Source organism: Amblyomma americanum, chromosome 2, assembly GCF_052857255.1.
Source record: "Amblyomma americanum isolate KBUSLIRL-KWMA chromosome 2, ASM5285725v1, whole genome shotgun sequence".
In the NCBI taxonomy this organism is placed as follows: domain Eukaryota; kingdom Metazoa; phylum Arthropoda; class Arachnida; order Ixodida; family Ixodidae; genus Amblyomma; species Amblyomma americanum.
The window spans coordinates 200,281,453-200,307,597 of NC_135498.1; the positions used below are offsets into that span (position 1 = coordinate 200,281,453).

A 26,145-nucleotide genomic window follows, 5' to 3' on the forward strand; every position below is an offset into this window, starting at 1 on the left:
GTTTTTATGACCATTACAAGAAAGAAAACTGTCCTTGATTACAGTTACAGCATTAATGGTAGATTACTAACTAGAGTAAGTAATTTTAAATACCTTGGAGTAACACTCACATCTGACTTACGCTGGAATTCACACATAGATAATGTATGTACTAAGGCTTCCAAGGCACTCTGGAGCTTGAGACGCAATATGTGCAGTGCAACTCCTGAAATAAAAAGTGGTTTTCAAAAGCCTAGTTAGGCCTATCCTCGAATATGCAAAAGTTGTCTGGGACCCGTACACTGCTTCCAACTGTTCTAAGCTGGAAAGAATCCAGCGTCTCGGAGCAAGGTTTATATTTAATAGGTATCGTTATTCTGATTCTCCAACTTCTTTGTGTAAATCTGCTGATTTGCAAACACTTGACATTAGAACCAAATGCGACAGACTCAAGTTTCTTTTCCAGATCGCTAACCACTACTTGAAAATCGATCAAACAAAATACTTTGAAATTAAAACAGGGGAAACATCACGCCATCGTCACAGTTTGTACATCCCAATGCCGCCTTCAGAAATGATTGCTTTAAATTTAGTTTTTTCCCGAGAGCCATTAAGGAATGGAATATGTTACCAAACTCCGTTGTCACGTCACAATCACTTAGCGAATTTTTAGATAAACTGCACAATGTTTTATGTTCTGCTTGATTTCTATGACAATGTTTTTGTTTTGTTCAAGTGGCAAACAAAATTATGTATTAAATTTAGTGTTGATCTTAGTGTTTGTTTGATGTGTTCTTTTTCTGTTTCAAGTTTGATATCCACTCCTGTAATAGTCCGCCCAGGGCTGACAGTATGAATAAATGAATGAATGAATGAAAGTGGATTGAAGAGTTTTTAACTAATCGGTTGCAGTTTGTCCCCGTTAACAATAAGAACTCTAACTCATTCTTAGTAACGTCGGGCGTTCCACAGGGATCTGTGCTTGTCCCACTACTGTTTCTCATATATAATAATGATCGGCCTTCAAACGTAACATCTTACATGCGCATGTTTGCTGTCGACTGTGTACTTTGTCGTGTTATTCTCACCAGCGCTGACGAATCTTCTCTTCAAAATGATCTCAACGCTGTTCAGGAGTGGTGTAATAAGTGGCTAATTGAACTTAACCCACGTAAATCCATCAGCCGCCGCCGTAATCCTTTAATTTTCTCTTACGAAATATCAGAAGTTCCCGTACAACTAGTTCAGTCATACATGTACCTAGGCATAACAATTTCTAGCAATCTTTCTTGGAGCTTGCACGTTGCTAACATAATATCGTCAGCAAACAAGACGCTAGGTTTCCTCAAGCTCCATCTTCACCATGCTCCAAAACATGTAAAGTTATTAGCTTACAAATCATTTGTCAGGTCCAAACTAGAACTTGCATCGCCCATTTGGAATCCTCATCAAGCTTACCTCATTAATCCCCCCGAATCTGTTCAAAATCGCGCGGCTCGCTTCATGCATTAATCGTACTCTTATGGCATCAGCGTTTCCTCCTTAAAAACAGCATCTAGATTATCTTTCTTATCGCTCCGCCGTCGCATTGCCAGCCTGTCTTTATTTCACAAATTCTTCCACACCCCTATGCACATCGCACCTTATATTCCTCCCCCGGCACGCATATCTCATCGCACCAGCCATCACCTACAAGTTGCCTGTCCACGCTCATGCACCGTCACTTTTTCTAATTCCATCTTCCCTCGTGCAGCCACAGACTGGAACGGCCTTCCAAACAACGTTGCCATCATGACTTCCCCTAGTCTTTTCGCTGAAAATGTAAAAACGTTCCTGTTATTGTGAATATGCGCTTTTAATTGTTGCCACCCTTTATCTAGCACCCCTCTTTTGGGGCCTTTAAGGTAAGAAAATGAAATGAAAATGATAGTCTGCATCGCAAAGATCAGCGGATCAGATGGCTGCCATGAGGTGCAGTCACCGAGTCCGCAGAAATGTGCTGGCGGCGTACGCGTGTTTATATCTAGCGAAGCTGTTGATATCGGTGATGATGCGGCCTCCATGATTCCTATGGTGCAGCCAGCCGCTCCTCCTTTGTTGGCGCAGTCATATAGGGCAAACAGCTGAAAAGCGGCAGTGGCAGGGTCCTGGCTCGACGCTGGACTATGGTACTTCGCAGTAAAACGCACACAAAAGAATGCTTGTGAAGGTCGGTAAATGCAGGCAGACGAACAGATGGCCGATCGTCTTCATCGCAAAGATAAGCGGATTAGATGGCTGCCTTGAGGTGCAGTCGCCGAGTACCCAGAACGGTGCTGGTGGTGGGGAGGGTTTATATCCAGCGAAGCTGTTGATATCGGTGATGCGGCCGCCCATGATTCCTTCGGTGCCGGCATCCGCTCCTCTGTTGGCGCAGTCATCTGCTGAGGATAGCTGAGGAGCGGCAGTGGTAGCGTCCCGGATCGAGGCTGGAGAATGGTACTGCACAGTCGAATGCATCCGGTGAATGCTTTTCAAGGTCGGCAACAGCAGGCTGACGAACTAATGGCCGATCGTCTGGTTCGCAAAGATCAGCGTATCAGATGGCTGCCAAGACATGTAGTCACCGAGTCCACAGAAATGTGCTGGCGGCGTACGTGTGTTTATATCCAGCGAAGCTGTTGATATCGGTGATGATGCGGCCGTCTATGATCCCTTCGATGCCGGCAGCCACTCTTCGTGTGTTGGCGCAGTCATCTGGGGCAGACAGCTGACGAATGGCAGTGGTAGGGTGCCGGCTCGACGCTGGAGCATAGTACTGCTCAGTGAAACGCACACGAAGGAATGCTTGCCAAGGTCGGCAACAGCAGGTTGACGAAAAGATGGGCGATCGTCGGCATCGCAAATATCAGCGGGGTAGATGGCTGCGCTGCGGTGCAGTCACTGAGCCCACTTAACGGTGCTGGCGGCGGGGCGGATTTATATACGGCGAAGCTGTTGATATCGGTGATGAGGCGGCCGCCCATGATTCTTTCGGTGCCGGCAGCCACTCCTCTGTTGGCGCAGTCATCTGGGGCGGGCAGCTGACGAGCTGCAGTGCTAGCGTCCCAGATCGACGCTGGAGCATGGTACTGCGCAGTCGAACAAATCCGGTGAATGCTTTCAAGGTCGGCAACAGCAGGCTGACGAACTAATGGCCGATCGTCTGCATCGCAAAGGTCAGCGGATCGGATGGCTGCCATATGAGCAGTCACCCAGTACACAGAAATATGACTCGAAATGTGAAAATTGCTGCAGAAATGTGAAAACAATTCATCACAACATAACAATAGGAGCCGTACAAAATTTCTCCAACTCCTTCACAAAATATTTCGAGTCACATAAACCTAAAGGAAGGCGATTGCACTCCGCGAAGAGTATTCCGGAAAAAAACTGAACTGAAACCATTGGCTGGTTCAAGTGTAAATTGGGGCTAGGGGATGCTGAAGTACATGTCTGGATCTTCATATATCTATTTAGTTATGCTCAGGAAAACAAAAGTTTGAACCGCTGCATTCTTTCCAGTTTGGCGACCATAACCTAGTGTTTTTTTAATATATTGTGGAAGCGGATGATTGCATTACATTAGGACGCATTTAACCTCTTTTCCGAGATAACATGTTGTCTTGTATGTTTCATCATGTGCAGCTGCCAGTTGTCAATGAGGAACCAGACGGCACGGAAGTGCGCCTGTCATGGGAGGACAGCCTGCCTGAAGTAAGCAGAAGAGACGACCTCTCACAACTTACGGCCAGCTCCCCCATTTGCAGTGCCAGTGCTGCATTACCTGTACTGCAAAGCACAGGCAACAGCAGCGGCGACACAAGCAGAACCAGTGCTGGCGAAGCAGCAGTGCCACAGCAGGGGCAAGCAGCAGTGCCGGTGCTGGCCCAAGCGCCAAAAGAAGGGAACCCCAAAAGAGCCGCCACAAGCGACAAGGATCTGCTATAGAGCAGCTAGTTGCCGTCTATAAAGGAGAAAGCGAGGCAGCAGCAAAGGCCGTCCGCAAGGCACACAAAATGCGCAAGATAATGGTGCGCCTGCAGAAGAAGCGAATGCTATAAATGCAAGCATGGTGCAACTGCTTGAATATTTCGAGACAGCAATGAAAATAATGACTCGCTGAATAAATAGTGATCAAAACAGCTGGAAGTTCTTTGATATTACAGCATGTGATGAGATGAAAGATCTTTTACTACTGAAAGTTTTGTATTGCGCTTTAAACAGTGAATTGTATTGTGCGGGTTGGCTACCGTAGTAGCTTGCAGTATTAGTTATTAACAGAGCACATGCATATACTGCAAGGGTACGCAAGTGCAATAATAAACAAGTCTGTTGCAAGTACATTGCTGCTGCTCTCGCTGTAACACTCCACCTGCTTCTCCACTCAGAACCAATGGCTGTTGCATGTTAACAAGGAACTGTTTGCTGATTTTTTTCTTGCAACATAACTGGGTTTTGTTGGGGGGAGGGGCAACTTATAGAACAGTGGGGAATTTTAACAACAGCAAAATTGTAATGACATAAAATTGTTCACAGAAAGCGTACTTTAGTTTAACGAATTGGGATGGGATTTTGGTGAAATTTATCACACTGTAAGTCTTTCAAAGCTCTCACTATTGGGTCACATTTGCGTCACATTTTTGTGTTTGCTTTGTGCGTGGATGATGTGTGCAAAAATATGAAGCTTCCACCTGTGACCGACATGATTTCGTTACTTTCATGAGCAGAAGGAAAAAATTTCTCGCAACTATTAATCTTCGACTAGACATAAAATTTCACTGTAAAATGACTGTAAGTACCAACAGCTTTTTTGGTCAGGGGTATCCGCTTCCATTGGGCTAGCATCAGATGCATGCAAGACTAAAAGCTTGTACTGCTTGACAAGGTATCAACAAGTTGCTGATTGAGACTGTGGCAAGACGACGGACAGTTATACACAAAAATTAAAAGCCAACAGCAAGTGGCAGAATAGCTGCCAATACGCAGACCAAGTGACACAAACACAACAATGAAAAGAGGTAGTACAATGGCAATGAAACAACAACATAAACAGCAGTGCTCAACAAGAATGAATCATAAAACTTGAAAGCTCATGGTGGCATTTTACTATCGTCGGCTCATGGTGGCATTTTACTATGGCTGCCCCGAGGGGCATCAACCGAGTCTACAGAAATGCGCTGGCGCCGGAGGCGTGTTTATATCCAGCGAAGCTGTTGATATCGATGATGATGCGGCCGTCCATAATTCCTTCTTTGCCGGCAGCCACTCCTCGTCTATTGGCTATTATCTGGGGCAGACAGCTGACGAGCGGTAGTGGTAGGGTCCCGGCTCGCAGCTGGACCATAGTACTTTGTAGTCAAACGCACCCGAAAGAATGCTTGTCATGGTCGGCAAGAGCAGGCTGACGAACAGACGACCGATCGTCTCCATCGCAAAGATCAGCGGGCTAGATGGCTTCCCTGAGGTACAGTAACCGAACCCACAGAACAGTGCTAGTGGCGGGGGCGGGTTCACATGCGGTGAAGCTGTTGATACCGGTGATTATGCGGCCGTCCGTGACTCCTTCGGTGCCCGCAGCCACTCCTCGTCTGTTGGCTATTATCTGGGGCAGGCAGCTAACGAGTGGCAGCGGTAGCGTCCCGGCTCGACGCTGGAGAATGCTACAGCGCAGACAAACGCGCCCGAAAGAATTATTGTCAAGGTCGGCATGAGCACGTTGACGACAAGATAGCCGGTCGCCTGCATCGCAAAGATCAGCGGGTTATAAGGCTGCCCTGAGGTGCTGAGTTATGTCGAGGTGTTGAATGCTACAGGTGGGGTTAGCCTTGCTTTCTCTGCCGGCAATTGCTCCACCGCAGCGTCTCTTCGATATTAACAATGCCGCATCTACCCCGCTAAGCGCACAGTCTCTTATAATAGCACACATTCTCCTCCCGCAGTCACTATCTATGCACACAATCAATCCACACAGTTCACATCACAGTCCAACCCAGAAGTCACCATCTATACACATATTCAGTCACAGTAGAACATAGGCCATTGTAGTGCCACATTCCATACACACATTCACTCACAGTATAAAGTAGTCCACTCCGGAAGACACCATCTACGCACACATTTAATCACAGTAGGCCATAGTCCGCTCCTGCTGACACCATTTAAAAACAAGATCCGTGTTCTGCAGAAATGTTAAAACAAGGCGTGCAGCCTCTCTTCTGCATGCCTGGTTTCCACTCGGGTAGAGAATGTCCTGCACTGTGCTGTGACGGGTTCCTGTCTTCTTGAAGGAAGCGAACCTCACATGCCTTTCCGCGTTGTACTCTGGACAGTACATAATATAATATTCGATATCCCCGCACACACCACATAAAGAGCAGAGCGGAGACGATGCTATGCCCGTCTTATGCATCCATGCAGGAGTGCGAGCAGAGGCCGTGCGAATTCGATGTAGAAGGGTCGCCTGAGTTCTTCTCAGTCCCTTGGTCACACATGGCTTGTGGGACACACTCCACAGGGTACTGAAGTGATCGAGCACCGTTTTCCTGGAGAGACTTTTTCCATCTTGAGGTAGTTTATTGATGGAATCCTTGAGAGAGCTTTATGGACGAGACTGTCTGCCGCCTCATTACCGTTGACTCCTATGTGAGATGGCACCCACTGGAAATGTAGAGTAAAGCCTCTGCTGTGCAGATTCTGCACCAAGCGCAGAGAGCTTAGAGACAAGGCGTCAGTAGGGAATCCGCGCTCTAACCTCTGAAGGGCAGATTTTGAATTAGTTAGGATGATAACAGGTTGAGCCGGACAAGACACTAACTTTCGTAAAGCCTCCTCAATAGCAACACTTTCAGCTGTTGTGGAGGATACGACAGCAGTACAGCGCACGGACCACTCACAGTTCAAAGAAGGAATGTGAAAAGCCGCTCCGCTAACTTGTTTGACCTTGTCCACAGAACCACCCGTGAAAATTTGAAGATGGCAGGCATACTCTGTTTCCATGTATTCCAGTACAAGCCAACGCGTTGCTGCCAAAGGAGAGGTGCGCTTTGCGCTCACATGGGGAATTGTGACCTTACAGTCGAGGGTCGGAAAAGACCAGGGGGTTTCAACCGTTTCCTTTGCCTTCGGACATTAATGCCTAAAGAACTAAGAGTATTGAGTGCCAAGTAAGCCTTCGACTCATATCTCTTGCAGAGCCGCTGGAGAAGGGATCGCCCAGCTACCGTCTCTCCTAAGCGGTCAAGATGCATTAATAGTCTCTCAGAAGCGATAAGGCTAAGAGGTTTCGATAGGGACTCACGAAGTACTGCCTTATTCGCAGCCGCCTGGGGAACTCCAATGGCTCTTCTTAGGCCCTTTCTGTGGACCACTTCAAGACGCTCAATATGTGATGCCGAGGGGGAAATTAAAGGTAATTGATACATTAGCCGGCTGACCACCAGCGCTTCATGAAGTTTGACCACTGAAGAAGGATGGCTTCCCCATTGCTCACGTGCAATTCTACGGATTACATTGAGACGAGAAGATATAGATGAAACAATCGCGTCTACAACTTTTCGCCACTGTAGACGGGAGTCAATAATGACGCTCAGGAAACGCGAGTGGTTGGATTGACGGATGCAAGAGTGACCGAGTTCTATCTTCAACCACGCTTGACGTCTTCCTACACCTGGAAACAGAATAAAAGAGGATTTGTCAACTGACAGAGACAACCCCACACCTAGAAGGTAAGCTTGAGCCGAAAGTAGAGCCTGTCGAGCTATCAAGGCTAATCGCTTGTGTTGGTAGCCAGTAATCCAAATACAGATGTCGTCCGCAGAAAGTGACATACGCACTTGCCTGCAACTTTTCTTCAACGAATCGGGTAGGCCAGTCATTACGGGGTTCAAGAGCGTAGGTGAAAGAACACTTCCTTGAGGCACACCTCGTGATAGAACCCTTTCGGTGCTTAACGTACTCCCATGCCTTGCAAACTGTTTAGAATTGAGCTCTGAAGCACGCTGTCGTAAGCTTTCGCAACATCAAGAAAAATGGCTAAGGTGGAAAACCCGAAAACTCGCTGGTGTTCAATGTGACTGATCAAGTCTAAGACGCTATCTTGGGCACTAAGACCTCGGCGGAAACCTGTCATACATGATGGCAGTGCCTTGCTGTCCTCAAGCCACCATGATAAGCATTCATTTACCAGCCTCTCCATGAACTTAGCTACGAAGGAGATCAATGACACAGGGCGATACGAGGCAAGGTCTGTCATGTCTTTGCCAGACTTCAGTACTGGAACTACATGTGCCACCTTCCTTGACGGAGGAACATCGCCAGTCTCCCAAACTCGATTTATGAAGTTGAGGAGCTCTTTTCTGAGTTGCAAGGGCAGATTATTCAGGATTTGATTGGTGATGCCGTCGGGATTTGGTGAACACCGGCGCCGCAGGCCACTGAGCGCAGTCTGAAGCTCACGAAGCGTGAACGGGACGTCCATGATAGACCTGGAGGAAGCAGGTGGTGTATATATATCTAATCCAGAATCAGCGTGTATGAGTGAGTCTGCAAATTCCTCTGCCAAGCACGCAATAGGTTTTTCCTTGCCTATTGCAAGAAATTTAAAAGGCTTCGAAGGGCGATATTCTCCAGCAAGGCTGCCAATAACTCGCCATATTCTCGTTATCGGTGAGAACACAGTCAAACTAGCACAAAAAGAGGCCCTTTGCGACCTGTACAGGTTGCTCGTGTGCCGTCTAATAGCAGAGTTCAGCCTATTGAAGGTCGTCTTCAGTTGCCTGTCGTCCTTCTTCCGCACGAGTTGGCGCTCCGCCCTTCTTCTCGCTGCGCAAAGGTTCCTGAGTTTTAAATCCGGGGCCGGAAAATGATCTGGTAACTTGACCGCCGTAGTTGCAGCTAGCTTACTAGAAAGCATTTTGTCAACAACATCACCAGAAACACGTTCTAGGTGCTTTCTGTACTTGACCCAGTTGACCACGTTGCTAATTTGAGGACCATGCATACGAAAGTCGGGAGCAAACACAAAAATCTGATAGTGATTACTTTCCATGCGGTCAGGCGCTGCTGACTAACTCACGCGGACGTCAGGTGAATGCAGTGTCAGGTCTATAGCTGTAGCTGAGGCTGGAGGCCGGAAAAAAGTGGGGCTTCGGTCATTGGCAACGCACAGGTCCAAGCTGTCAATAACCTCTACAAGTTTGCGTCCACAGGAATCCGCGTTCCTGTCACCCCAAACGGCATGATGGGCAATGAAATCACCGCAGAGGATTCTAGGTGCTGGGCAGCGGTCGCAGAGCTGCGGTAGAAACAAATCTAATGCTACCTTCTTCCGCGGAGACAAGTACATAGATGCAATAGAAAGGGTTCGAGAGCCGAGCTGTATTATCACAGCCGCTACCTCAATGTCATCCGTGCAAAGATCGGCAACGCTTAGAGAAACATGTGGAATTTCTCATCTTATGTAAACCGCAGCACTTCCTGCAGGAAATGACTTTATGCTGCAGTTTTTATGGGCGACATATCCAGTGAAACATCTCCCGCTTGGCAGGCCAGCTTCTGACAGGGCCAATACTGGAACACAAGTCTCTTTCAAGAATAGTTTTAGTTAAGCTAACCGCCTTAAAATCCCAGCGCAGTTCCACTGCAATATAAACGGCACTTTTCGGTGCATATGAGATCCACGCGGTTTAGCCCCATCGATTTTAGTTCGCAAGGAAGTTTGCTGCGAAGGTGGAAATTAGGGACTCAAAAGAAAGTACCAGCTGAAGGAAGTTCTTCAGGTTACCAGGCGCTTTCGCTGGAACATGTGAACGGAGGGCCCCAAACAAAACATGAAGATGATCAGACATACCTTGATTTTTGAGCTCCTTATTTTGCACAACGCACTCACAACATCGACAAAAGATGCTGACGGGGACACACTCTTCGCCGCAGGAGCTGGCTTTTTTTTCACTTGTGCATATGAGGTTCCCCCTTGCCGTGGAGTCTGGCTGTGATCCGGCCGCTCAGGAACATGGACACTTTTTGCTGGAGGTCGAACAGTCGACTCGCGCGCACTGGGCCTTGGCGTCTTGCTGGACTCAGGTCTCTTACGGACATTGTTGGGCAACGCAACAACATCAGACTCCAATACTGGGAACTCGTCCAATACTGGGACAGGCGTCTCAGTCGGTGGGTTTTTGAACCAGCAATAAAGGACATCCGACGGTGCAGAGCGCTCACACGGAAGGGGCAGCCTCCGAAACTCGCTGGATGATCGCCACCGCAATTGGCGCAAGCAAAACCTGCCCTGCAGGTTTTAAAGTAGTGGTCGCCTTAGCACCGCTTACAGCGTCGACCCTTTACGCAAACTTTGGCCACGTGCCCAAACCGTTGGCATCTAAAACACCGTGGAGGAGCTTCAGTGAAATCTGCAACTGCGTGTTTTGTGAATCCCAGATCAATTTTTTCGGTGCGCTCTGAGTTGGGAGCGAATGTCAACACGATAGAGTTGGCAGGTTTCGCAGCCCATTGTTTTCCTGGAGACTCCACACGACGCACAAGTCGTTTCACGTGCAGCACACCTTGTGGTTTCAGATAATCAAGTAGGTCGCGTTCTGAATACCACTTTGGTACACCCTTAATAACACAGGTGTTCTTCACGTAAGAATGCGGCAACCGCACGTCAACTGTGATGCCAAAGATCCTGAGAGCTCTGCAGGAGCTTGTCAACCTGCTCTTCCGTTAAGACATCCAGCTGAAGAGCCCCGTGCATGGTGAGCCGACTTCGAATCGGAGCTGATCCCAGCAGTGATTGAATGGCCGCGAAAAGTAAGATGGGATTCTTCTCTCCTAAATCAACCCCCTTTGCTGTGGGCTCAACCACTACCGCTATCCCTACCGTTCGTTGCTTGCGATGACTCACCCACTTGAGGCCCTCGATGTCCACTACAGCCATATCGGCCACTGACTCGTCACTGTCCACGATCGGTGACTCAGCCCCACTAAGCGATGAGGTCTCGCTAGACGCGTGGTCGAGTCCATGTTCTGGTCGCTCCACAGCTGGGAAGCCATGGCCGCCTCTTTCAAGCCAGCCTCCTTCGAATGGCGTGGTCCCTTTAGGCTTGCCCGCGCCGGAGCAGCCATATTCTTCCCGTAGGGACAGTACCGCCTTGATGATGCTGGCGTCCTCGAATATTCAAATAAAACTAGGTAAATTAGGAACAATTATCGAAATAAACAGAGCTGAGGCGACAGGCGAATGAACAATCATCTGAGGTGCTCTCACCGTGGCCAGCACCGTTCTGTGGGCTCGGTGACAGCACTTCAGGGCTGTCACCGAGCCCACAGAACGGTGCTGGCCACGGGGGCGCGTTCATATGCGGTGAAGCTGTTGATATCGGTGAGTACGCGGCCGTCTATGTTTTCTTCGCTGCCAGCAGCCGCTCCTCGTCTGTTGGCTATTATCTGGGGTAGACAGCTTACGACTGGCAGTGGTAGTATCAAAGCTCGAAGCTGGAGCATGGTACTGCGCAGTAAAACGCACCCGAAAGAATGCTTGTTAAGGTCGTTATCAGCAGGCTGACGAACAGGTGGCCGAGATCGTCTGCATCGCAAACGTCAGCGGGTTAGATGGCTGCACTGATTCCACACAAATGTGCTGGCGGCGGGGAGGGTTTATATGCAACGAAGCTGTTAGTATCGGTGATGATGCGACCGTCCAAGACTCCTTCGATGCCAGCAGCCACTGCTCCTCTGTTTTCGCAGTCATCCGTGGCAGACAGTTGACGAGCGGCAGTGGTAGGGTGCCGGCTCGACGCTAGAGCATGGTACTGCACAGTCGAACACACCAGAATGAATGTTTGCCAAGGCCTGTAAGAGCAGTCAGACGAATAGGTGTCCGATCGTCTCCTTTGCCAAAATCATTGGGTTAGATGGCTGCGCTCAGGTGCAGTGACCACACCCAAAGAACGGTGTTGGCGGTGGGTGCGGGATTATATGCGGCGAGCTGTTGATATTTTTTATATTTATTTATTTGGAACTTCTGCTAGCCTCTTTCGAGGCTGTTGCAGGAATGGGAACAGGTTGGTTTTCTTTTTAGGTACGTCACAAAAAAAAATCACAGAGATGGTTCATACAACTGATATAACATTGTAAAATGGATAATCGTGTGGAGACAGTTTCAAAATATATGACGCAACACTAAGCAACACAAAAGCACGGCAATGCTTCACTAAAAAGTTGAAATAAACCATTAAGACATTTTACAAAGTAAACAGCTCAAAGATTCAGAGCTAACAACATTTCCAGATAACATATTTCTTTCCCTGATCACTTGTGGAAAAAATGAATAACGAAAGGTGTCAGTATTAAACTTGTACTCTGTTAAGTGCAGTGTATGTTTCATTCTGGTGTTGCGTTTTGGTGAAGGAACTAAGTAGAGGTCAGAATCTATATTTAGGGCACCGTTTAAGAGGAGAAAGATGAATTTAAGACGTGAGATCGGTGATGATGCGTCCCTCCAAGAGTCCTTCTGTGCAGGCAGCCACTGCTCCTTCGCCGGAGCAGTCATCCGGGGCGGACAATTGAGAAGCGGCAGTGGTAGGGTCCCGGCTCGACGCAGGAGCATGGTGCTGTGTAGTCAAACGCACCCGAAAGAATGCTTGTCGTGGTGGGCAAGAGCAGGCTGACGAACAGATGACCGATCGTCTCCATCGCAAATATCATCGGAATAGATGGCTGCCTGAGGTGCAGTCACCGAGCCCAAAGAACGGTTCTGCCAGCGGGGGTGGGTTTATTTGCGGCGAAGGATGCGGCCGTACATGTTTTCTTCGGTGCCCGCAGCCACTCCTCCTCTGTTGGCGCAGTCATCTGGGGCAAACAGCTGACGAGCGGCAGTTATAGGGTCCCGGCTCGACGCTGGATCATGGTACTGCGCAGTCAAACGCACCCGAAAGAATCCTTGTCAATGTCGCCAACAGCAGGCGCACGAAAGATGGCCGATCGGCTGCATCGCAGAGATCAGCGGGTTGGATGGCTGCCCTGAGGTACAGTCCCCGAGTCCTCAGGAATGTGCTGTTTGCGGAGGCGTGTTTACATGGAGCGAAGCTGTTGATATCGTCGATGGTGCGGCCGTCCATGATTCCTTCGGTGCTGGCAGTCACTCGTACTATGTTGGCGCAGTCACCTGGGGCAGGCAGCAGACTAGCGGCAGTAGTAGTGTTCCGGCTGGATGCCAGAGTATGGTATTGCGCAGTCAAACGCGACCCAAAGAATGATTGTCAAGTTCAGCAAAAACAGATTGATGAACAGACGAATGATCGTCTCCATCGCAAAGATCAGCGGGTTAGATGGCTGGCCTGAGGTGCAGTCACCGAGCACACAGAACGGTGCTGGCGGCGGGGGCGTGTTTATATGCGGTGAAGGTGTTGATATCGCTGTTTTGGCGGCCGTCCAAGATTCGTTTTGTGCCTGAAGCCGCTCCTCTGTAGGCGCAGTCATCTGGGGCGGACAGCTGGCGAGTGGCTGTGGCAGTGCCCCGGCTCGCGCTGCAGCATGATACTGCGCTGTCAAGCGCACCCGCAAGAATGCTTGTCATGGTCGGCAACAGCGGCTGATCGTCTGCATCGCAAAGGTCAGCGGGTGAGATGGTTGCGCTGAGTTGCAGTCACCAAGCGCACATAACGGTGCTGCGGTGGGGGCGGGTTTATATGCGGCTAAGCTGTCGATATCGGCCATGATGCGGCCGTCCTAGATTCCTTCGGTGCCCGCCGCCACTCCTCTGTTGGCGCAGACATCTGGGGCGGAAATCTGGCAAGCGCCAGTGGTAGCATCCAGGCTCGACTCTGGAGCACGGTACTGCGCAGTGAAATGCACCCGAAAGAATGCGCTTGTCAATTTCGGCAACAGCAGGCTGAAGAACACATTACCGATGTTCTCCATCGCAAAGATCAGCTGGATAGATGGCTTCCCTGAGGTACAGTCATCTAGCCCACAGCATAGTTCTGGCGTGGGGGGCGGGTTCATATGTGGCGAAGCTGTTGATATCGTTGATGATGCGGCCGTCCATGACTCCTTCGGTGCCCACAGCCACTCCTCCTCTGTTGGCGCAGTCATCCGAGGCGGACAGCTGACAAGCGGTAGCAGTAGAGTGATGGCTCAACGCTGGAGCATGATACTGCACAGTCAAACGCACCCGAATGAATGCTTGCCACGGTCGGTAACAGCAGACTGAAGAACATATGGCCGATCGTCTGGATCGCAAAGATCAGTGTGTTAGATGCTTTGCTGAGGTGCAGGCCCCGAGCCCACAGAACGGTGCTGGTGGCGGGGCGCTTTTATATGCTGCGAAGCTTTTGATATCAGTGATGATGCGGCCGTCGAAGGCTCCTTCGGTGCCAGCCGCCACTGCTCCTTTATTGACGCAGTCATCTCGTGCAGACAGCTAACGATCGCCAGTGGTAGCGTCCCGACTCGGCGCTGCAGCATGGTTCTGCACAGTTAAGCGCACCCGAAAAAATGCTTGTCAAGGTCGGTATCAGCAGGCTGACGAATAGATGTCCGATCGTCTGCATCGGAAAGATCAGTGGGTTAGATATCTGCGCTGAGGTGCAGTGACCGAGCCCACAGAACGGTTCTGGCAGCGGGGGCGGGTTTATTTGCGGCGAAGCTGTTGATATCGGTGAGGATGCGGCCGTCCATGATTCCTTCGTTGCCCGCAGCCACTTCTCCTCTTTTGGCGCAGTCATCTGGGGCGTGCAGCTGACGAGCGGCAGTGGTAGCGTCCCGGCTCGAAGCCGGAGCATGATACTGCCCTGTCAAACGCACCCGAAGGAATGCTTGACAAGGTCGGCATGAACAGGCTGACGAAAAGATGGCTGATCGTCTGCAACGCAATGATCAGCGGGTTAGATGGCTGCCCTGAGGTGCCGTCACCGAGCCCACAGAAAGGTGCTGGCGGCGGTGGCGGGTTCATATGCGGCGAAGCTTTTGATATCGGTGAGGAGGCGGCCGTCCATGATTCCTGAGGTGCAGGCAGCCACTCCTCCTTTGTTGGCGCAGTCATCTGGGGCGGACAGCTGACGAGCGGCAGTGGTAGCGTCCCGGCTCGAAGCCGGAGCATGATACTGCGCTGTCAAACGCACCCGAAGGAATGCTTGTCAAGGTCGGCATGAGCAGGCTGACGAAAAGAATTGTATTGTATTGTATTGAGTTTTATGGCGCATATGCAACTTAGGCTATCATGCGCCAGACACATGGTATAATTTATTTCAAAATTTGGGTGTCCTCAGCGAAAGTTCTTGTCCGGACAAGGACTCCGAGGAGCCCATCAAATCGAATGCAGACCTCAGCCTTCTTCTCTGGACTGAGAAATTGGATGAGGTGCGTCATAAAATGCGTGAAAGCACGGGGTAAAAATTTTTACAATTAATTGCTCTGCGATATTTGATATCATATTTTGTTTAAGATGGCCGCGTCTTTCAGAAAATTAAAAACGAATGAAGTTCTTACAAGCGGATTATCTCCTAAAATAAACAGGGGTGGAAGGGAATGCGCTCATCGTAAAATACAGCAAAATATTTTCTCTTAGCCGTTCAAGCTGTGTGCAGGAGAATAAAATTTCATTTACTGTCAGCTCATCTCCACATTTCTCACATAAGGGTTTGTCCTGTTTTGTCAGTAGAAAGTTGCGTGTTAGGTGTGTATGTCCGATGCGCCGGCGGGATAAAATTATTTATAAAAAATGTTCCTGATGCCTGCATGATCTCCATTCTCCGAGAATAGGTTTTACTAAATTTAGTTTGTTATTTTCTTCACTATTCCATGTACACTGCCATTTTTCGGTAAGTTTATTTTTTACTAACTTCATGCATTCTGCATAGGGTATATTTACAGTCTGGACTTCCTTATGGCGAGCTTGAACTGCGCACGTGTCAGCTCTCTCGTTGCCACGAATTCCGAGATGGCTTGGTATCCAACAGAGCTTAATTTCATGTCCTTGTGTTTCAGCAGTTATTATGTCCTGCACTATATTTCCTATTAAAGGTTCCCTTACGTTTCCGGCTTTCAGTGCTGTGATTGCACTCAACGAGTCCGTGTAGATAATGCTGTTTTGAATGTTCTTTTCGACTATTTTTGATACAGCCACCGAAATGGCATAAAATTCAGCTGAGAAAATTGACGCGCACTGATGTAACCGAACTACCTTTTCACATTTGTCCCGCACTACAGCACTTCCGCCGTAAAGTGATGTTTTATAATCGTGTGTATAAAATGCTGTGTATTCTTAGCACTTTTCCTCTAGTGCCAAAAATTCTTGTAGTATGTGTTCACGTGGAGTTTGCTTTTTCTGAAATTGTGTCATTGTGTAGTCCCCTACAGCGGGAAAGGTAAGGTGTACCAGGCTGGCAGTGGTTTGGGTCTCTGGGCGACATCAGGTAGTGTGTCCAAAATACCCAATTCATTGAAAATTTCTTCAATACGAAGGATAAGGGGTGTCGTCGCATTCGGTTTTCTACTAAAAAGCTGCTCAGACGGACACTTCGTAACTATGGAGTAGCAGAGATATTTGGTAGTGAAGGCGTTTTTAGCACGTATGCACATGTGAGCATGGCTCTTCTATCTGCGAGGGCTGGTTCGTTACATTCGACATATAGGCTGTTTAATGTGATGTCCTGTATGCCCCACTTGCAAGGCGCAAACCTGAATTATGTACTGGATCTAATTGCTTAAGGTAGGATGGTCGAGCTGAATTGTACACTATACACCCATAATCTAGGCAAGAGCGAACTATGCTGCGGTAGATGTGCAAAAGGCAGGTTCTATCAGACCCCCAGCGTTTATGTGAAAGCACCTTTAAGATATTTAATAATCAAGAAGTTTTCTTCTTCAGGTTCTTTATGTGGGGCAAGAAGGTCAGTTTTTTGTCAGACGTTGTGCCCATAAATTTGTGTTCACTTTTTTTGGGTAATTCGGTTTCGTTCAGGTCTATTCTAGGATCTGTCTGTAGGCCACGTTTGAGTGAGAAAATAATGACCCCTGTTTTCTGTGGAGAGAACCGGAAACCATTTCGGTCAGCCCATGCTGAAAGTTTATTGTTCACGGCACTTGTCTTTCGCATGTTGGTATGTCTGAGGACGTGCATCGACACAGATCATCGACACAGATCGAATACATAACAGACCTTGGAATTATTTTGCAAATAGAATTCATTTTAACAACAAAGAGGTCCGTTCCTAAATCACTTCATTGATGCACTCCATTTTCCTGAATGAAAATTCTCGAGAGGGTTGAACCGAGGCGTACATTGAATGAACGGTTTGACAGGAAATCTTTTAGGCAGTTCAACATCCTGCCGGGAATGCCAAGTTCAGCCAAGTCTTGCAGAATTCCGTACCTCCATGTTGTGTCATATGCTTTCTCTAAATCGAAAAAAAAACAGCAAGACATGGTTGTTTGTGTATGAAGGCCTCACGGAAAGTATTTTCAAAGCGAACTAGGTGGTCTGTTGTGGAGCATGCCTTTTTGAAACCGCACTGATGGACATCTAGAAGCTCACGGGCTTCTAGCACGAACGTTAATCTAATATTCACGATACTTTCAAATGATTTTGCAAGGCAGCTAGTGAAGGCTATGGGCCTATAACTACTGGGAGAGGTTGGTGGTATTTCGGGTTTTAAAAATGGAACGATGGTGGCCTTCTTCCAGGTTTCGGGTAGTTTACCTGACACCCAAACCTTATTAAAAAAATTTAAAAGTGCCTCTACGGCAGGTACGGAGAGGTCGGACAGCATTCGATAGTGTATTCCATCCTGGCCCGGTGCTGTCTGTTTACCAGCGGACAAAACTGTGCTGCTTTCTTGAACTGTAAATAAATTATTATATGGTTCATTTGTATATCCACTTGTAGGGAGTCTGTTTCTCGGCTGTGTTTTTGTACCTCAGAAATGATTCTGTGTAGTGTGATGAGGTAACTACCGAAAAATATTCACCTAAAATGTCTGCCTGTTCTCAGATGTTTGTCTGTAAACCAGGAGCTGTTAGAAGGGGATGTGTGAATGGGGAGTATTTGCGATCTAGCTTTCGTACCTTCTCCCACATTCCTTTTGATCTGGTTGAGCTATTTATTGATGTCACGCAACTTTGCGAAGAAAGTTTTTCGGCACTACGGCGAATATATCGGGCTTCTGCCCTTGCCTTTTAAAGTTTGAGATTTTTATGCGTGGGGTACCCCCGAAAGTTTCCCCATGCTTTGTACTGTTTCTTTTTTGCTAGTCTACATTCTTTTTTATACCAGGTTTTGTGGTTTTGTTTCACCACTCCAGAAGATTGAGGTATAGCCAGGCGGCCAGCGGAGATAATGCAGTTTGTGATAATTTCAGTAAGTTCATCTATACTTAAGTTATTTTGATCTATTTTTTCTAAGCTGGGATTTTCTTGAAACAGTGCCCAGTTGGCCAAATGGAGTTTCCAACGCCGTGGTTTTGTAGGAATGATTTGCGGAGATGATGTTAGGCTTATAAGAACGGGTAGATGATCGCTACCATACGGGTTGTCCAAGACATCCCATATAAGAGCAGTAAAAACAGAAGGCGATGTAAGAGAGAAATCTATGCAGCTCTATTTTCCGGAGCTTGGAGAACAGTATGTGTGTCTGCCTCCGTTGAGTAGGCCTATATTATTGAACAAAATAAAATCTTCTAAAATACGGCCTCTAGTGTCCGTTTGTTCGCTTCCCTACAAATTGGAGTGAGCATTAAAATTGCCGACTAACAGATATGGCTTTGGTAAATGTTTTAAAACGTCTTCTATGTCATGGAGTGTTACTGTAAGGTGTGGTTGAAGGTATACGGAACATACTGTAATTGTTTTAAAATGTACTGCAGATACTGCAACGGCTTCAATTGTAGGTTGAGGTTGAGGTGTTGAATGCTACAGGTGGGGTTAGCCTTGCTTTATCTGCCGGCAATTGCTCCACCGCAGCGTCCATTCGATATTAACAATGCCGCATCTACCCCGCTAAGCGCACAGTCTTACAATAGCACACATTCTCTCCCGCAGTCACCATCTATGCACACAATCAATCCACACAGTTCACATCACAGTCCACTCCAGAAGTCACCATCTATGCACATATTCAGTCGCAGTAGTAGATAGGCCATTGTAGTGCTACACTCCATACACATATTCACTCACAGTATAAAGTAGTCCACTCCGGAAGACACCATCTACGCACACATTCAATCACAGTAGGCCATAGTCCGTTCCTGCTGTCACCATTTAAAAACAAGATCCGTGTTCTGCAGAAATGTTAAAAGAAGGCGTGCAACCTCCCTTCTGCATGTCTGGTTTCCACTCGGGTAGACAATGTCCTGCACTGTGCTGTGACGGGTTCCTGTCTTGTAGAAGGTAGCGAACATCACATGCCTTTCCGCGTTGTACTCTGGGCAGTACATAATATAATGTTCGATATCCCCGCACACACCACATAAAGAGCAGAGCGGAGACAATGCTATGCCCGTCTTATGCATCCATGCAGGAGTGCGAGCAGAGGTCGTGCGAATTCGATGTAGAAGGGTCGCCTGAGATCTTTTCAGTCCCTTGGTCACACATGGCTTGTGGGACGCACTCCACAGGGTACTGAAGTGATCGAGCGCCGTTTTCTTGGAGAGACTTTTCCCATCTTGAGGTAGTTTATTGATTGAACCCTTGAGAGAGCTTTATGGGCGAGACTGTCTGCCGCCTCATTACCGTTGACTCCTATGTGAGAGGGCACCCACTGGAAATGTAGAGTAAAGCCTCTGCTGTGCAGATTCTGCACCAAGCGCAGAGAGCTTAGAGGCAAGGCGTCAGTAGGGAATCCGCGCTCTAACCTCTGAAGGGCAGATTTTGAATCAGTTAGGATGACAACAGGTTGAGCGGACAAGACACTAACTTCCGTAAAGCCGCCTCAATAGCAACACTTTCAGCCGTTGTGGAGGATACGACAGCAGTACAGCATACGGACCACTTGCAGTCCAAAGAAGGAATGTAAAAAGCCGCTGCGCTAGCCTGTTTGACCTTGTCCACATAACCATCCGTGCAAATTTGAAGATGGCAGGCATACTCTGTTTCCAAGTATTCCAGTACAAGCGAACGCGTTGCTGCCAAAGGAGAGCTGCGCTTTGCGCTCATATCGGGAATTGTGACCTTACAGTCGTGGGTTGGAAAATACCAGGAGGGTTTCAATCGTTTCCTTTGCCTTCGGACATTAATGCCTTAAGAACTAAGAGTATTGAGTGCCTAGTAAGCCTTCGACTCATATCTCTTGCAGAGCCGCTGGAGAAGGGATCGCCCAGCTACCGTCTCTCCTAAGTGGTCGAGGTGCATAAATAGGCTCAGAGAAGCGATAATGCTAAGAGGTTTCGATAGGGACCCATGAAGTACTGCCTTATTCGCAGCCGCCTGGGGACTCCAATGGGTCTTCGTAGGCCCTTTCTGTGGACAACTTCGAGACGCTCAAGTTGTGATACCGAGGGGGAAATTAAAGGTAATTGATACATTATCCGGCTGACCACCAGTGCTTCACGATGTTTGGCCATTGAAGAATGATGGTTTCCACATTGCTCACGTGCAATTCTACGGATCACATTGAGACGAGAAGATACAGATGGAACAATCGCGTCTACAGCTTTTTGGCATTGTAGACTGGAGTCAATAATGACACCCAGGAAACGCGCGTGGTTGACTTGACGGATGCAAGAGTGACCGAGGTCAATCTTCAACCGCGTTTGATGTCTTCCTACACCTGGAAACAGAATAAAGCCGGATTTTCCACTGACAGAGACAGCCACACACCTTGAAGGTACGCTTGTGCCGAAAGTATAGCCTGTCGAGCTATCAGGGCCAATCGCTTGTGTTGGTAGCCAGTAATCCAAATACAGGTGTCGTCAGCATAATGTGACATACGCACTTGCCTGCAACTTTTTTTCAACGAATCGGGTAGGCCGGCAATTACGGCGTTAAAGAGCGTGGGGGAAAGAACACTTCCTTGAGGCACATCTCGTGATAGAACCCTTTCGGTGCTTAACGTACTCCCTAACCGTACACGAACCGCGCGATCACTTATAAGCTTGTAAATGAATCTTAACATATGACCCTGTATGCCCATGCCTTGCAAACTGTTTAGAATTGAGCTCTGAAGCACGCTGTCGTAAGCTTCCGCAACATCAAGAAAAATGGCAAAGGTGGAAAGGCCGAAAGCTCTCTGGTGTTCAATGTGACTGATCAAGTCTAAGACGCTATCTTGGGCACTAAGACCTCGGCGAAATCCTGTCATACATGATGACAGTGCCTTTCTGTCCTCAAGCCACCATGATAAGCATTCATCTACCAGCTTCTCCATCAACTTAGCTACACAGGAGGTCAATGACACAGGGCAATACGAGGCAAGGTCTGTCATGTCTTTGCCAGGCTTCAGTACTGGAACTACACGTGCCACCTTCCATGACGGAGGAACATCGCCAGTCTCCCAAACTCGATTGATGAAGTTGAGGAGCTCCTTTCTGAGTTGCAAGGGCAGATTATTCAGCATTTGATTGGTGATGCCGTCGGGACCTGGTGAACACCGGCGCTGCAGGCAACTGAGCGCAGTCTGAAGCTCACGAAGCGTGAACGGGACGTCCATGATAGACCTGGAGGAAGCAGGTGGTGTATATATATCTATTCCAGAATCAGCGCGTACGAGTGCGTCTGGAAATTCCTCTGCAGAGCACGCAATAAGTTTTTCCTTGCGTATTGCAAGAGCTTCAAAAGGCTTCGAAGGGCGATATTCTCCAGCAAGGTTGCCAATAACTCGCCATATTCTCGTTATAGGTAAGAACACAGTCAAACTAGCACAGAAAGAGGCCCATTGCGACCTGTACAGCTTGTTCGTGTGCTGTCTAATAGCAGGATTCAGCCTATTGAAGGTCGTCTTCAGTTGCTGTCGTCCTTCTTCCGCACGAGCTGGCGCTCCGCCCTTCTTCTCACTGCGCAATGGTTCCTGAGTTTTAAATCCGGGGCCGGAAAATGATCAGGTAACTTGACCGCCGTAGTTGCTGCTAGCTTGCTAGAAAGTTTTTGTCAACGACATCACCAGAAACACGTTCTAGGTGCCTTCTGTACTTGTCCCAGTTGACCACATTGCTAATTTTAGGACCATGCATACGAAAGTCGGCAGCAAACACAAAAATCGGATAGTGATCACTTCCCATGCGGTCAGGCGCTGTTGACCAACTCACGCGGACGTCAGGTGAATGCAGTGTCAGGTCTATAGCTGTCGCTGAGGCTGGAGGCCGGAAAAAAGTGGGGCTTCCGTCATTGGCAACACACAGGTCCAAACTATCAATAACCTCTACAAGTTTGTTTCCACGGGAATCCGTGTTCCTCTCACCCCAAACGGCATGATGGGCAATGAAATCACCGCAAAGGATTCTAGGTGCTGGGCAGCGGTCGCAGAGCTGCTGTAGAAACAAACCTAATGATACCTTCTTCCGCGGAGACACGTACACGGATGCAATAGAAAAGGTTCGAGAGCCGAGCTGTATTCCCACAGCCGCTACCTCAATGTCATCCGTGCAAAGATCGGCAACGCTTAGAGAAACATGTGGAATTTCTCATCTTATGTAAAGCGCAGCACTGCCTGCAGGAAATGACTTTATGCTGCAGTTTTTATGGGCGACATATCCAGTCAAACATCTCCCGCTTGGCAGGCCAGCTTCTGACAGGGCCAATACTGGAACACAAGTCTCTTTCAAGAATAGTTTTAGTTAAGCTAACCGACTTAAATTCCCAGCTCAGTTCCACTGCAATATAAACGGCACTTTTCGGTGCATATGAGATCCACGCGGTTTAGCCCCATCGATTTTAGTTCGCAAGGAAGTTTGCTGCGAAGGTGGAAATTAGGGACTCAAAAGAAAGTACCAGCTGAAGGAAGTTCTTCAGGTTACCAAGCGCTATCGCTGGAACATGTGAACGCAGAGCCCCAAACAAAAGATGAAGAATATCAGACATACCTTGATTTTTGAGCTCCTTATTTTGCGCAACGCACTCACAACATCGACAAAAGATGCTGACGGGGACACACTCTAGGCCGCAGTAGCTGGCTTTTTTTTTCACTTGTGCATATGAGGTTCCCCCTTGCCGTGGAGTCTGGCTGTGATCCGGCCGCTCAGGAACATGGACACTTTTTGCTGGAGGTCGAACAGTCGACTCGCGCGCACTGGGCCTTGGCGTCTTGCTGGACTCAGGTCTCTTAGGGACATTCATGGGCAACGCAACAACATCAGACAATACTGGGAACTCGTCCAATCCTGGGACAGGCGTCTCAGTCGGTGGGGTTTTTGGACCAGCAATAAAGGACATCCGACGGTGCAGAGCGCTCACACGGAAGGGGCAGGCTCCGAAACTCGCTGGATGATCGCCACCGCAATTGGCGCAAGCAAAACCTGCCCTGCAGGTTTTAAAGTCGTGGTCGCCTTAGCACCGCTTACAGCGTCGATCCTTTACGCAAACTTTGGCCACGTGTCCAAACCATTGGCATCTAAAACACCGTGGAGGAACTTCAGTGAAATCTGCAACTGCGTGTTTTGTGAATCCCAGATCAATTTTTTCGGTGCGCTCTGAGTTTGGAGCGAATGTCAACACGATAGAGGTGGTAGGTTTCGCAGCCCATTCGTTTCCTGCAGACTCCACACGACGCACAAGTCGTTTCACGTGCAGCACACCTTGTTGTTTCAGATAATCAAGTAGGTCGCGTTCTGAATACCACTTTGGTACACCCTTAATAACACAGGTGTTCTTCATCTAGGAATGGGGCAACCGCACGTTAACTTTGATGCCAAAAATCTGAGAGCTCTGCAGGAGCTTGTCAACCTGCTCTTCCGTCGAGACATCCAGCTGAAGAGCCCCGTGCATGGTGAACCGACTTCGAATCGGAACTGATCCCAGCAGTGATTGAATGGCCGCGAAAAGTAAGATGGGATTCTTCTTTCTTAAATCAACCCCCTTTTCTGTGGGCTCAAACACTACCGGGATCCCTACCGATCGTTGCTTGCGATGACTCACCAACTTGAAGCCCTCGTTGTCCACGTCAGCCATATCGGCCACTGACTCGTCACCGTCCACGATCGTTGACTCAGCCCCACTAAGCGATGAGGTCTCGCTGGACGGGTGGTCGAGTCCTTGTTCTGGTCGCTCCACAGCCAGGGAAGCCATGGCCGCCTCTCCGAGCCAGCCTCCTTTGAATGACGTGGTCCCTTTAGGCTTGCCGGCGCCGGAGCAGCCGTACTCTTCCCGCAGGGACAGTGCCGCTTTGAAGATGCTGCCGTCCTCGAATATTCAAATAAAACTAGGTAAATTAGGAAAAATTAGCTAAATAAACAGAGCTGAGGCGACAGGCGATCGAACAACGTCTTCGTCTTCCTCTTCGGGCTTCAAATGTAGTTTGAAGCTTGACTTCACGATTGTCCATGTTACTTTGAACGACTATGGCGGTACCTCCAGAGAGGCTCTTTGGTTGCTCTCGGTCGTGGCGAAAGACTTTATATTTACTTAAAATATTTTTATGTTTTGATATGTTTGTCTCCTGGAGACACAAAACAACCGGGGAATATAAAGCAAGAATATCTGTTATGCCTCGACAGTTCCAGTGAATTAAGAACGCCATATCTAATATCTTTTGGTGATATATTTAAAAAACCTATGCTCCCGGTTTTGTGGGGCTTGTTATTGTAGTCATTGCTCCCTTTTTGTGTTCAAGGCAGTTCCTCCGCCGCTGCTGCGGAGGCGGGCTACTGCTTATATCCATCGCCTCATGCGAAGCGATCGATTTCCGCGGAGAAGCCGCGCGGGTACGGATTTGTGGCTTCTCCCTAACGGGGGAAGCCGTGCGACCTACCGGCTCAGGGGCCAGCGAGCCTTTCTGTTGAGATGACAGGGCAGCCTTGGCTGCACCTGTCAAAGATGTGGATGGCCCTGCCTCTCCCATTGGCCGAACGCCGTCACGTGCATTCGCGCGCTTTTTTCTTGCTTGTTTGGTTGCTTCCTCCTCACCCGCGGTGCCATATAGAGCGAGAGAAGCATGCGAAGAGCACGTTTTTGAGCCCTAAAGACCACGTTTTGCTCGTTTTTGCATGTTTTGCGCCTCGCTTAGACTGCTTTCTCCACAGCGCCGTATTCACGATGCCGTGTTGCTGCGCTTTTGGGTGCCACACACACAAAAATGACGGCAAGCGTCTCTTCAGGATTCCATCCGCGAATGTAGACGCGGCGCGGCGGAAGATTTGGCTGCAAAGAATCGGCCGGGCTGATTTCAACCCTACGCAGTGGTCGCGGCTTTGTGAGGTAAGCGAGCGATTTCTCGCTCATCACATATCTTATTGACCGTGATATATTCTGCGCTGATTCGTTAGCCTTTCGCCCTGCTAAATGCCTTATATTTGCGCTGCGTTCAACTTTCTTGACCGATCGCAATGACGTTGTGCCGAAAACTCCGTGATTTTTATATCGATTCAGTCATAGACTCGAAAACGTTGCTTTTGGTCTGAATGTGCGGTAACTGCATCTTTAGAATGTATCGCCGTAGATAACGAAGCGGTAACGGTATGTTGGCAAAAAGGGGCGGTTAAGTTTTTGCGTAATGTTGAGCATATTTGGGCGACTCCGCGCCCTAAAAGAAAAAAAAATTGAACCCTTTTTCTGTCGCTATCAGCCATACTGAAAGCAAAAACGCTTTGATGAATTATAACTATATCAAAATTGGTAGAAAGTGTTGGGCCTGATAACCATTCTAATCGCCTATCTCGTATCGACTCAGAATCAAGGTCGCATTCCGGCGGTGTAGGGAATGATGTTAACTTTCTCTGAAAGTGTATGAATTTTAGTGCTTATACTTGATGGAACACGGTTTGATAGGGGCCTTGTTTTCTGATTTCACTTTTCAACAGGACCACTTCACGGACGAGCAGTTTGAGCCGCTGATTCTCAAGAGCTGCGGGGCAAAAAAATTGAAAACCAATGCCGCCCCATCGTTCTTTATACATCGGAAGCAGCCAAAGCCGAGGAAGCCACCTGCCAAACGTAAGATTACGCCTAGAATTTGATTGACATTAATGTCACACTGCAGATTTCCTTGCGAAGAAAACATGGTTA

At 48.4% G+C, this 26,145-nt stretch overlaps 1 protein-coding gene across 1 annotated transcript in view; it reads left to right on the forward strand.

The window, feature by feature from the left end:
• Window positions 1-24,482: 24,482 nt before the first annotated feature.
• LOC144120331 (uncharacterized) overlaps window positions 24,483-26,145 on the forward strand; it is a 47,796-nt gene continuing 46,133 nt past the window's right edge. The window contains exons 1-2 of the mRNA XM_077652706.1: window positions 24,483-24,488; window positions 25,941-25,991. Coding sequence (XP_077508832.1) covers window positions 24,483-24,488; window positions 25,941-25,991 — 57 coding nt within the window. The remainder of the gene's footprint in view (window positions 24,489-25,940; window positions 25,992-26,145) is intronic.